General features: G+C 42.8%; 1 protein-coding gene across 3 annotated transcripts in view; it reads right to left on the bottom strand.

Annotated features, from left to right (window-relative positions):
- ppp1r42 (protein phosphatase 1, regulatory subunit 42) overlaps positions 1–14,086 on the bottom strand; it is a 270,849-nt gene that overhangs the window by 65,010 nt on the left and 191,753 nt on the right. For 2 of the 3 annotated variants that reach the window (XM_072467631.1, XM_072467630.1), the window contains one exon: positions 4,476–4,524. The exons of the other annotated variant lie outside the window; for it this stretch is intronic. In XM_072467631.1, the coding sequence (XP_072323732.1) occupies positions 4,476–4,524 (49 nt within the window). The remainder of the gene's footprint in view (positions 1–4,475; positions 4,525–14,086) is intronic. 3 annotated transcript variants of the gene reach the window in all.

The raw sequence follows: 14,086 nt of genomic DNA, 5'->3' as shown, positions 1-14,086 counted from the left end.
GGAGTGAAGGGTAAGGCTGGTAGAAGGAGGGAACCCTGGATGACTCGAGATATTGAGGCCATGGTCAAAAGAAAGAAGGAGGCATATGACATGCATAGGCAGCTGGGATCAAGTGGATCCCTTGAAGAGTATAGGGCTTGCTGGAGTAGAGTTAAGAGAGAAATTTGGAGGCCAAAAAGTGGACATGAGATTACCTTGGCAGATAAGGCAAAGGAAAGTCCAAAGAGCTTTTATAGATACATAAAGGGTAAAAGGGTGACTAGGGAGAGGGGAAGGCCTTTTAAGGATAGATAAGGTCATCTATATGCAGATCCACAAGGGATGGGACAGAGGTCCTAAATTAATATTTCTCGCCAGTATTTACTGTTGAGAAAGGCACGAATGTTAGGGAAATTGGGGAAATAAAAAGTGATGTCTTCAGGAGTGTACATATTACAGCCAAGAAGGTGTTGGAGGTATTAAAGCGCATCAAGATAGATAAATCCCCGGGACCTGATGAAATGTATCCCAGGACGTTGTGGGAGGCTAGAGAGGAAATTGCCAGCCCTTTGGTTGAGATATTTGAATCATCGATAGCCACAGGAGAGGTGCCTGAAGATTGGGGGTAGTAAATGTTGTGCCCTTGTTTAAAAAGGGCTGTAGGGATAAGGCTGGGAACTACAGACTGGTTAGCCTTACTTCTGTAGTGGGTAAATTGTTAGAAGGTATTCTGAGGGATAGGATCTACAGGCATTTAGACAGACAAAGGCTAATTAGGGAAAGTCAGCATGGCTTTGTAAGGGGAAGTCATGTCTCACCAATTTGATTGAGTTTTTTGAAGGGGTAACCAAGAAAGTAGATGAGGGCATTTCAGTTGACGTTGTCTACATGGACTTTAGCAAGTCCTTTGACAAGGTACCGCATGGTAGGTTGTTGCAAAAGGTTACGGAATCCAGAGTGAGGCAGCCAATTGGATACAAAATTGGCTTGGTGACCGAAGCCAAAGGGTGGTTGTGGAGGGTTGTTTTTCAAACTGGAGGCCTGTGACCAGCGGTGTGCCTCAAGGATTGGGGCTGGGTCCACTGCTATTTGTTATATATGTTAATGATTTGGATGAGAATGTAGGAGGCATGGTTAGTAAGTTTGCAGATGACACCAAGATTGGTGGCACAGTGGATAGTGAAGAAGGTTATATTAGATTGCAACAGGATCTTGACCAATTGGGCCAGTGGGCCGATGAATGGCAGATGGAGTTTAATTTGGATAAATGTGAGGCAATGCATTTTGGTAGATCAAATCAGGACAGGATCTACTCAGTTAATGGTAGGGAGTTGGGGAGAATTACAGAACAAAGCGATCTAGGGGTACAGGTTCATCGCTCCTTAAAGGTGGAGTCGCAGGTGGACAAGGTGGTGAAGAAGGCATTCTGCATGCTAGGTTTTATTGGTCAGAATATTGAATACAGGAGTTGGGACGTCTTGTTGAAGTTATACACAACATTGGTAAGATCACACGTGGACTACTGGGTTCAGTTCTGGTCACCCTGTTATAGGAAGGATATTGTTAAACAAGAAAAAGTGCAGAAGAGATTTATGAGGATGCTACCAGGACTTGATGGTCCGAGTTAAAAGGAGAGGCTTGATAGGCTGGGTCTTTTTTCCCTGGAGCGTAGGAGGCTTAGGGGTAAACTTATAGAGGTCTATAAAATAATAAGGAGCATAGATAAGGTAGATCGTCAACATCTTTTCCCAAAGTTAGAGGAATCTAGAACTAGAGGGCATAGGTTTAAGGTGAGAGGGGAGAGACACAAAAGAGACCAGGGGGAAAATTCTTTCACACAGAGGGTGGTGAGCATCTGGAACGGGCTGCCAGAGGCAGTGGTAGAGGCGGGTACAAATTTTTCCTTTAAAAAGCAGTTCGACAGTTACATGGGCAGGGTGGGGATAGAGGGATATGGGCAAAATGTGGGCAAGTGCGACTAGCTTAGTGATAGAAACTGGGCGGCATTGACAAGCTGGGCCAAAGGGCCTGTTTCCATGCTGTAAACATCTAAGACTCTATGAATCTAAATATCCAAAAGTATAGCACAGTATTCTTACTAACTTGTTTCTGTCACCTTAAAATTATCCAATTCACAGAAGTTATTACAAAATTGCATACCGTCTGAAATTCTTAGAGGTTATTTACCTCATCAATGTAACCAAATGAATTACTCCATTCGTTAAACACATACATTCAAATATACATACATACATATTTATTTACACTGCAGAGTAGAATTTAAATTATTTTTGTAATTAAACAAAAGTGTTCGAGAGGTATCAGATAATTAAGACGTACCTTAATCCCTTTGTCTGGGGGTGTCAATGAAATAATTTTGTAGAAAGTCAAATAGCATTATTATTTTATATAGATTTATATAGTCTGAGAGATCATCCCCACCAACACCTCAAAGCAGGGACTGTTGACTGTGTAACTTTAGAGGTCTCAATTCAGCACTTCATGACTGTGAAGTGTTCACATTTCAGTAAGTTGGAATACAAAGCCAGTGTAGTTTAATTTATCCAGAGCCCACGGCATATTTGGGATGACTATGTACCGCTATCAGACTCAAGCTCGTTACAAACTGCAATGATCCAGAAATCACAAAACATGGCACAGTATTTCCACCCAATTACTGTGAATAGTGCAACAATGGATAGCTTACATGATGAACAAAGTTACCTCACTTTACATGCCTGCATTTGACACGGAATTGTCAATACCTGGTGGGAAGAAATCATGAAAGACCTGCAATCTCAGTTGAACCCTATCTAGTGGAGGGGTTTCCCTCCATTCCTCTGGACCTTCTGGCCTAGATCTTGTTTACCTCTTTACCAATGTGCTCTGTGTTGAGGTCCCCTTGCAGTGACTGCTCTGCCTCATCAACACCCACCTCTACTGGTGGGTCTGCTGACTATCCACAGCTGCCAGGCCTCTAATTGGGCCTGCAGCATCCAGAGCTCACTCAACATTCTTAGCAGGATGGTGCTAATTAGGAAGCCGTTTTCTGAAAGAATGCCGAGCTGGGCTTGCTACTGGCAAATATGGGCATGGGGCCCCATTTGGTCCTGTGTCAGCATCCCAAAGCCTGTGACAAAATCCAGCCCATTGTTGCCAGTGGAAAAGAACCTTCCTGTGGTTTGCCAAAATATGTGGTTGCGTGCAGAATCCCTACCATTTTTATTTATTTTTTTAAAATTTAGAGTACCCAATTCTTTTTTTCCAATTAAGGGGCAATTTAGCGTGGCCAATCCACCTAGTTTGCACATTTTTGTGTTGTGGGGGCGAAACCCACGCAAACACGGGGAGAAAGTGCAAACTCCACACGGACAGTGACCCAGAGCCGGGATCGAACCTGGGACCTCGGCGCCGTGAGGCCGCAGTGCTAACCCACTGTGCCACCGTGCTGCCCTGCAGAATCCCTACCATAATGTCACTCAGGGCACAGATGTCCAGGAAACCTAGAAAGTTTGAAATAAATAAATCTGGCAGAGAATCAGGAAACACATTCCACAGTAAAGACCCATGTGATCATACAATTACAGCCATTCTAAATTGCCCCATAGTGTCTAAAGGTTAGGTGGGGTTAAAGGGATAGGGTGAGGAAAGTGGTGTTAGACATTTAGCTGCTGTTGTATAAAGAGTCAAAGGTTCTGCTACTTTTCACAAACACCTTTATTTTACTTTAACAGACTTTGTACAAAACTCTATCATCACATCACCTGACACAAAGGCCACCTGAAGTCCCTGTACATAATCAGTGTCAATTATTGGATACTTAACATCAATGAGACAACTAATTGGAATGTCTCTTAACCCATTACTTAACAAGTGGGCCTGGGTGGGGTGCTCTTTCAGAGGGTTGGTGCAGACCCAATGGGCCAAATGTCCTCTTCCACACTGTAGGGATTCCATGATTGTATGATAATATTAGCCCACAGCATTTTAATTGTACCTCAAGGGGCAAAACACATAAAGCATTTTAATTTGCAATTATTTTCAATACTTAGCACAATGTTGTAGAAAATATAACCAATTACATGTAAAAAAAATAAACCATTGCATCAAACCAAAGCAATGTTGGATCATACTTCACAAGAAAGAGAATCTCAAGTAACTAGGAGACACTAAATGCCTAACAACTTTTGACTTGCCCAATATGTCCTGATAGACACTGTGAGACTAAGTATGTTCTATGTTTACCATACCCACAAGGTTCTGGAGTTTATAGTCGTAGGCTTTCGAATGAAGACACATAAACTCAGTCCCAACAGCTGATTTGTTCTGTCTTGCTGATGCAGGATTTTGCAGTAGTGTATACAGGGTATAGAGAACATTGTTACTTTTAGTTAACTGCGGGACAGCCATCACGCACATATCACTTGTCTAACAAGTCTATTGTAAAATACAGTACAACCTGAATACATTTCATCATTATTACTGAAGCACTGTACCTTAGTCATCATGTTAGAAGGCAGTAACAAAAATCTGACTGGTTCTGACCTAGAAGGAAAAAAGCAAATGTGGGCTTTTCTGGTCTGATGGGTTACAATTGGAATCTCAAATCGAATTAAATGGAAGAATAACTGCACTGCCGTAACATTTTAGCTCAAAACTTAGTACAATCAATGATGCGTACAGTTAATCAGACTCCAGCATAGTTATATGGTACATATTTAAAGTTCTCCGGCATGATTAAGTGTGACATACAAAAATATATATGATATTGAGTAAAGTTAGGAGGACCAGTGGAAAGGGGGGCTGGGGAAGGAGGTCCTGTTTGTGTAAGCCATGTTGGCTGGGGTTTGTTACTGGGTGGGTGTGTTGTTTATCTTGTTTTGTTCCTTTTGATACCTGATGGTTATAATTTTTAAAATTATAAATGCCCTAATAAAATATTTTCTAAAAAAAATAGATATAAGTTGTTGCATGTAAAATACACACTAATATACCAGATGGGAGTAGTGAATGCTAATGCAAATACATTGCAATAAGAATGGCATATAGCGTTGACTCACATGTAAATTGTTTTTGTTTCATTGTACAAAAGGATCTTTGGATCCTTCATCAAATTGGTTTACTGATATGAATTACAAATGATTTAATCAACACAGCAGAGGTTTTGCTAATTAAATAAGTTGATGCCCATCTTATATGAATAGTTGCAACTCATCATAAAAATTGCAATATGAATCAATTTGGCTCTTCTTAAGTTGAAGATACCTACTCTCATGTTATTCCCTGCTTTTCTTCTTACTCCTGTTGTTCCTGCTGAGTAGCATCAATCCAGTCAAGCATCAGGCACTTTTAAAAATGTTTTATTTATGTACATAACATCAACTTCAAGACTTGCATGTGTTTCTCCGCATGTGAACGAAGAGAGATAGGAGAGACTTCATTAAAGACCTCGGAGAGAGAGAGATGAGACTTCAATAAAGAGTAGAGACAGAGGAGGGACTTCAATAAAGAGCATGGAGAGAGCGAGAGAGAGATGAGATTTCATTAAAGAGTGCAGAAAGAGAAGTGAGACTTCAGTAAAGAGCAGAGAGAGAGGCAGGACTTCCATAAAGAGCACGGAGTGAGAGGTGGGACTTCATTAAAGTGCGTGGAGAGAGAGGCAAGACTTCAATGAGGAGTGGAGAGAGAGGCAAGACTTCATTAAAGAGGGCAATGATAGAGGTGGGACTTCATTAAAGAGAATGGAGAAGGAGGCAGGGAACAGTGTCAGAGGGTGGAGCATCGGAGCGGTATCAGGGATTCCACTGAAGCAGAAAAAAAATTGATGTCATAGGAAAGTTGTGACCTGATTGGCTGAAGCAGAAAAAAAATTGATGTCACAAGAAAGTTGTGACCTGATTGGCTGGAAGGGAATCTGTGCCATCCTGCAAAACTAGTTAATTAATTAATTAACTTAAGTAGATATGGCTGGGCAGGCAATGTGCTTTCGCTGCATGATGTGAGAGCTAGCAGATCCCATTGCGAGCTGCAGTGACCACATCTGCAGCAAGTATTTGTTGCTTGAGGAATTTTGGCTCAGAATTGATGATCTGGAGTCTGAGCTTCAGACACTGTGGCACATCCGCAGTTACGTGGACGATTTTGATGTGTTGGGTACTCTGCTACACAGACGAACCAACACGGTTGCGAATGGTACAACTCAGTTTTATTGCTAACATTTATTTACAGTGGTAAACTGGTTACTGAGGTTCGATCATAACCCTAGAATCTGTGGACCTATTCCTAATACTATCTTGTAGTGTCACTCAGCACATGGTGGATGTCTGAGTGGCTTGCTATGAGCTCTGTGCCCTGAGCTGTCTCCTGCTGGAATGCTCAGGAAGTGTCGTGTTCCCTATTTTGTACTGTGTATGCTCTTGTCTGTGATTGGCTGTGGTGCTGTGTGTGTGTTGATTGGCCCGTTGATCTGTCCATCAGTATGTATGTGCTATGATGTTTACCTGAATATCATGACAGATTTGTTTCAAAAGCGGTCACACCCTGTAGATTAAGTACCTCAAATCTGGCCAGTGGTCAGGGACAGCAGGGTGTGACTGTGAGTGAGGCAGGTAGTGTTCCTGAATTCAGAAATGAAGGAAGTTCGGCTCTTAACCTTGTCCAACAAGTACGAGGAGTTGCTCCCTGTGTGGATGAGGAAAAGGATTGAAGGGAGGATAAGCTAACCGAGCACTGTAATACAGGAAGCCATTCAAGAGGGGGAGCAAAAAGACAAGTGGTAGTTGTTGGGGATTCTATAATTAGGGGAACTGATAGCATCCTTTGCAAGCAGAGCCGAGAGTCCCGCATAGTATGTTGCCTGCCCGCTGCCATGGTGAGGGACATCTCTGACCGTCTTGAAAGGATATTGGAGTGGGAGGGGGAGGATCCAGTTGTTGTGGTCTATGTTGGGACAAACAACAGAGGCAAGACCAGGAAAGTGGACCTGTGTATGGATTATCAGGAACTAGGAACAAAACTAAAGAACAGGCAAAACACTGCTGACTGCATGAAAACTCTTTCCAAATTAGAACATTTGATGTCAAATGATTGCTGATCAGTTTTGTGTGTATTTGATTGCAAAAAGTGTCAAAACTTTCTGGTAGAGTGGTAGCTCTTTTATGAAGCTTTTGGTCACTAGTCATAAGATCTTCTTATGTGGATAGGTGCCAAATGTTGCTTGATAACACTCTTGTAATATACTTTTTGACATTTTACTTTAAAGGCACAATGCGAATGTAGCTTGTTGAAACGATAACACTACAGGGGATTGACTGGACTTCATGAAAATTTCAGATGCCAATAATCACTGAATAAGCATTTTTAACATGATCAGTTTACAAGTCACGTTTCAAAATGTAAATAACTTCTCATTTTGTATAAAATTTTCATCAACATTTTATCAAATGAAATCTGATGATACATGCAATTTCCTTTCAAAGAAAATAACTTGCTAAAGATATCCAATATGTATATAATCAGGGAAGTCGGAAAAATGGGATGTACTTCCCAATGAGACTGCATTGTGCTGATATTTAAATAGCTAACTTGCAGGGCAAAGAGCACAATTTGGATTTTTTAAATGGCATGCAAGGAAAGCTTAGAACAAACCTGAATCGAAAAATTGGAATATTTTGGTTCCTTAAGCAAATACAATATTTATGTCCCCTTTCATTAAAAAGTTGGAATCAAAACCTATTCACTCTTCTGTTCCAGACATGGCATTCTTTGCAGGACACATAGTCAGGCTACTTATCTCACTCTGCTTAGAAGCATTAGTTATGGATCAAATGCAGCAAATGACTATTGTCAAACAGCTCATCAAATCTAATGTGGGTCTTGTTCATTTGGCTTCTGGCAGGGTGGACATGCAAGAGAGCAAACACAACGGTTGAATGGAATTACTGAATGAAAGCTAATTTGTTCTTTCAAACCATGTTTAATTGATTAATCCTGTTTCACTTGTTCTTGAGAGTTATTATAATTCCATACAAATGTCTGATATAACTGGGCATTTTAATGAATGCTTTAATGAACACTTCTAGCAAAAAACTTATGTAACAAATAAAGAGGTGTCATACCATTATCACATTTATATAATTTATTTTAGGATTATATTACTAATAAAGAGACATTAAGGACGGCTTCTCCATCCTCTCTGTGAAATAGTATTTACTTGTTGGCAAACAGTGGTTGTGGCCAAATCATTATTCACCCCTCAATTTTCCAACAGCTGCAAGAAAGCATGAACTTAGCCAATAGGAGGACACAGCAAACTGCAATGGGGGTTCCACATCCTGTCAGCCTAACCTCTGCATGACTGCAACTGAAACATGAGGTGCAATGTTTACTCAGAGAAGACCTATTTAAGAGTGCTTTTTACCTGTGTTTAATGGCTCATTTGAGGTTTTCAAAATCATTGTAAGTCAACATCTATACAATGGACATTTTTCTGTTAAAACACTAAAAGTTTTACATAAAGAGGTGGTTTAATAGATTAGGAGCAATGTTTAAATCCGTGCATAGGAATAGAGAGCACTGAAACAGTAGTGCACTGAGATAAGCAGTAATGATACCGAAATATATGCTTACTATATGGGTTTTTAGGCAGCTGGGGCTCTCCTTGTTAAGGAGAAGCCCCGCCCCCTTAAAGGGGAAGTTCATATTCCAGGGAGTACATGGTTAACCATCCCGGGACCTCCATTGGGGTTATATTAACATTCATTAGCTTAACATCAAATATGACTTTGGATAAGTCTAAAAGAGCACATTAATGAGGAGAAATTAAAATTTGACCTAAAATAACAAAACTGTCTGGCAGACTTGAACCTCAGTGGAATACTCACAAACCTAGGTCTGAAACCAGTGATGGGATTTCTATTTGTCCAAAGGCAATTTCTATGCTTATTTTTGTGAATTTAGGCCCCAAATATACGTGTAGAGTGATCTGAGGCATGCCAGCTATCTGAAAGATATAAGTGGGCCCCTCCCAGAAATAATTATTTGCATTTATATAGCACTTTTCCTGACTTCAGGTCAACCCAAATGCTTACAGTCACCAATACCGCTGTTTATGTTGGCAGGATATATTCAGAGCAGAGAAGCAGCTCTCAAATCAATTCAGGTTTAAATAAATTGCTGTCATGATATCTGTCTCCTTGCAAGAACAGTGGTAATAAAACCATCTTTGTGTGCAGACACAAGGTGGGCAACACGGTAGCATGGTGGATAGCACAATTGCTTCACAGCTCCAGGGTCCCAGGTTCGATTCCGGCTTGGGTCACTGTCTGTGCGGAGTCTGCACATCCTCCCCGTGTGTGCGTGGGTTTCCTCCGGGTGCTCCGGTTTCCTCCCACAGTCCAAAGACGTGCAGGTTAGGTGGATTGGCCATGATAAATTGCCCTTAGTGTCCAAAATTGCCCTGGGTTATGGGGATAGGGTGGGGGTGTTAACCTTGGGTAGGGTGCTCTTTCCAAGAGCCGGTGCAGACTCGATGGGCCGAATGGCCTCCTTCTGCACTGTAAAATCTATGATCTATGATCTATGATCTATGATGACACTCACCCTCAGCCACCACTGGATGGTAGCATTGCATGACATTCCAACTGATGTGGGCTGGGAGGGACCATGGATAACCCCCATTGACTTGGTTTCCCACCAATACTTAAATAGAGTGACCTCCCACAGACCCCACAAGCTTCAAAAAATGCTTGGACAGCACTAGAGTTCATTAGTGGGATTTTTCTCAAAGGAAATGCTGAAATTGTGTTCCCAAGCACTTTTGGAATAATCAGGAGGAATTTTAAACTGATACCCCTACCACAACAGTGGGATCGATTGTGGGTGGTGACCTGAATGAGTGCTGAAGTAACAGGTTTTGCAATGGTTGCTTAACTCAGACATGGCATTAACATTCCCCTTCTGGGTTTCTTGATCTCTGGGTGCAGTAAGAGCTATGAGAGATCTCCTCTTCCCTGGGGATGGAAGGCAAAGGCCATTCAGTGGGTACACTGCCGTAAAAGGTTTAATTACCTCATTAGGTCAGGAAAGGTGAGCTTCATACCACTCCCAATGGCAGACATCACTTTCTCACCTCTCTAGTATTCTCCAGCATAACTTACATATCTGACTAGCATACCTTGCTGTTGCACACATTCCTTTCTCTTTAAGCACTTCTTCAAATATCCATTTCAACACACAAAAAAACATAAATCTGTCCTCAACATATTGCCTTCTCACAATCATCCCTCACAATCCTCAAATTCTATGCTTAACACTCATTTCACTCCTCATAGTCATAGCTCTCTGCCTTCTCTCGTTCCAGGAAAAGTGAGCCCGGAGAGACAGTGAACTGGGGATGCATCTGCAGCCATTGTCACTCGGAGTACAAGGGAGAATGCCCTGGAGATTGGCAGGGTGGCATATGCACAGAGTATTGGAGAGACTGGAGGGTGTGGACCCAGAGATTTGACGACAGAATTAGATGATGCATTGTCAATAGGCCCTTAACTATCATTCACGATGAACTGTCATGCTATGCACTATGCAGAGTCTGTATCCTTTATCACTTTCAGCACTAACTCATGATTTTCATCTCCCACTGGTCCTTCACAGCTCCTGAAGGAGATGAGTAACCAGCACAAGGATTCCTTACAGGAGGCTAGGCAGGTTAAATATGCACCATCACATAACCCCTGCAAATTCTCCACCAATAGACATACCTCACTGTGTCCTGCATTAAAAATGATATTTGTAGTATAAAGGTCTGGCACATATAGGGTCAACATGGACCTGAGTACAGTTCAGCCCACACAGTAATGTAAGAGAACATATTACCTGCAACTCGAAGTCTGTCTAGTGTTGGACTGAGTGGTGTACACAGCAAGCATGGAGCCAACTCCCACCTTGAGCCCTTCACTGAACAGATGTACACAGTTCTTGTAGTTAATAAGTACATACAGTTATCCTACTTAAGACTACAAAGGCTTCATTCAGTCCTATCAAACATCCTACAACAATAATGTCACATGGTGAGGAATACGTCAGTGGAAAGTCCGTGTCAGAGTATGCAAGACATTCAAATCTCTGTTCAGTTTGATCCAGATGCTGAGCCTCAGGGGTCATTTGAAGACAGTAATTTGAAGAGCAGCAAGGGAAAACATGTGTAGTGCTGTCAACATTTTCAGAGACAATGCATTTCCTTGGAGAATAGAGGAGTCTATCTGAAGCATAAGCAACAATGTTGGATGGAATTTAATGCTCTCCCCACAGCTAGTTTGAGTTATGGGGAATTTAATCAGGTAAGAGGGTGGTGGGTGGGGACCATGCTGCCTTCCTGTCACTGGCTCAATTAAGACCATAAGACATAGGAGCAGAATTAGGCCACTTGGCCCATCGAGTCTGTTCCGCCATTCAATCACGTCTGATATTTTCTCATCCCCATTCTCCTGCCTTCTCCCCGTACCACCTGATCCCCTTATTAATCAAGAACCTATCTATCTCTGTCTTAAAGACACTCAGTGAATTGGCCTCCACAGCCTTCTGCGGCAAAGAGTTCCACCGATTCACCACCCTCTGGCTGAAAAAATTCCTCCTCATCGCAGTTTTAAAGGATCGTCCCTTTAATCTGAGATGGTGTCCTCTGGTTCTAGTTTTTCCTACAAGTGGAAACATCCTCTCCACGTCCATTCTATCCAGGTCTCGCAGTATCTTGTACGTTTCAATAAGATCCCCATATCCTTCTAAACTCCAACAAGTACAAACCCAGAGTTCTCAAATGTTCCTCATACGATAAGTTCTTCATTCCATGGATCATTCTTGTGAACCTCCTCTGGACCCTTTCCAAGGCCAGTACATCATTCCTTAGATATGGGGCCCAAAACTGCTCAGAATACTCCAAATGGGGTCTGACCACAGCCTTATACAGCCTCAGAAGTACATCCCTGGTCTTGTATTCTAGCCCTCTTGACATGAGTGCTAACATTGCATTTGCCTTCTTAGCTGCCGACTGAACCTGCACATTCACCTTAAGAGAATCGTGAACAAGGACTCCCAAGACCCTTTGTGCTTTTGCTTTCCGAAGCATTGCCCCATTTAGAAAATAGTCTATGCCTAGATTCCTCCTTCCAAAGTGCATAACCTCACACTTTTCCACATTGTATTTCATTTGCCACTTCATTGCCCACTCTCCTAGCTTGTCCAAGTCCTTCTGCAGCCCCTTTGCTTCCTCAATACTACCTGTCCCTCCACAGATCTTTGTATCATCTGCAAACTTAGCAACAGTGCCTTCAGTACCTTCTTCCAGATCATTAATGTATATTGTAAAAAGTTGTGGTCCCAGCACAGACCCCTGAGGCACACCACTAGTTACCTGCTGCCATCCTGAAAAAGACCCCTTTATCCCATTCTTTGCCTTCTGCCAGTCAGCCAATCCTCTATCCCCGCCAGGATCTTACCCTCAACACATGGGCTTTTAACTTATTTAACAGTCTCCTGTGCGGCACCTTGTCAAAGGCCTTCTGGAAATCTAAATAAATCACGTCCACTGATTCTCCTCTGTCTAACTTGCTTGTTACCTCCTCAAAGAACTTTGTTAGATTTGTTAGACTCGACCTCCCTTTGACAAAGCCGTGCTGACTCAGTTCTATTTTACCATGCACTTCCAAGTGCTTCGCGATCTCATCTTTAATAACAGACTCTAAAATCTTACCAATGACCGAAGTCAGGCTAACCGGCCTATAATTTCCCGTCCTCTGCCTCCCTCCCTTCTTAAACAGTGGTGTTACATTAGCCACCTTCCAGTCCTCTGGAACCCTTCCTGCCTCCAGTGATTCCTGAAAGATCATCACTAATGCCTCCACAATTTCCTCAGCTATCTCTTTTAGGACCCTGGGGTGTAGTCCATCCGGTCCAGGTGACTTATCCACCTTCAGACCTTTCGGTTTCCCCAGAACCTTCTCCTTAGTAATGGTCACTGCACTCACCTCTGCCCCCTGATTCTCCTGGAGCTCTGGTATCCCACTGTTGTGTTCCACCGTGAATTAAGTCCATAATGGGAAAATGTGTGGGTGGCCTTTCTGCCTTACCACCAATTAAGGCCCTTGAGAAGGCATTGCTGCTGCTGGAATTAATCTAGTTGCGGATGACTCACCAGATGAGAAGTCCAAAAGGTAAATCCTGGGGCATGTTTGCATACAGTCTTCAGGTGTGGGGGTTGGGAGCTTCTTCAAAGGCATTCAGCGCATTATTTTTATTTTATTTTTAAAATAAATTTAGAGTACCCAATTATTTTTTTCCAATTAAGGGGCAATTTAGTGTGGTCTATGCACCTGCTCTGCACATCTTTGAATTGTGTGGATGAGACGCACGCAGACACGGGGAGAATGTGCAAACTCCACACAGACAGTGACCTGGGGCTAGGATCGAACCTGGGTCCTTGGCGCCATTAGGCAGAAGTGCTAACCATTTCATCACGTGCCACCCTTTCAGTGCCTTATTGAGGGACCCAGAATCAAAAAGAGATGGGGGGGGGGGGGGGCACTGAGAGCCACCACCCTGACTTTGCTGCCAACCCCCTTCCACCGTCATTCATCTGTGCCTGGGTCCAGGGCAAGTCATTGCCTTGGTTGCTTGTAGTACATTACAGAAAATGTCCCAGACACCACTATCACCATTTCTAGGTATGACCTATATCACAGGCAGGACAGACTCAGTAGAGGTGGCGGCACAGTGGAGTTGCACTGAACATCGACTCAGGACCCCAAGAAGGCTCATGCAGCAGGCAAAACATGGGCAAGCTAACCTCCTGCTGATTACCATGTGTCATCCCTGCATAGCCGGTGAATCACCACTCCTCCATGTTGAACACCACTTGGGCGCAGAATGTATTTTGGGTGGGGGCCTTCAATGTTCAAAGAGTGGTTCAGTTGTACCACCACAGGCTGGGCTGGCCGGGTCCTAAAGGACATAGCTGCTAGACTGGGAATGTGGCAGGTGGTGAGGAACCAACAAGAGGGAAAATCATACTTGACCTCATCCTCACCAATCTGCCATAGATGCATCTGTCCATGAC

This window comes from Scyliorhinus torazame, chromosome 11 (assembly GCF_047496885.1).
Source record: "Scyliorhinus torazame isolate Kashiwa2021f chromosome 11, sScyTor2.1, whole genome shotgun sequence".
NCBI lineage: Eukaryota > Metazoa > Chordata > Chondrichthyes > Carcharhiniformes > Scyliorhinidae > Scyliorhinus > Scyliorhinus torazame.
This window is presented reverse-complemented; position numbering and strand designations above follow the sequence as displayed.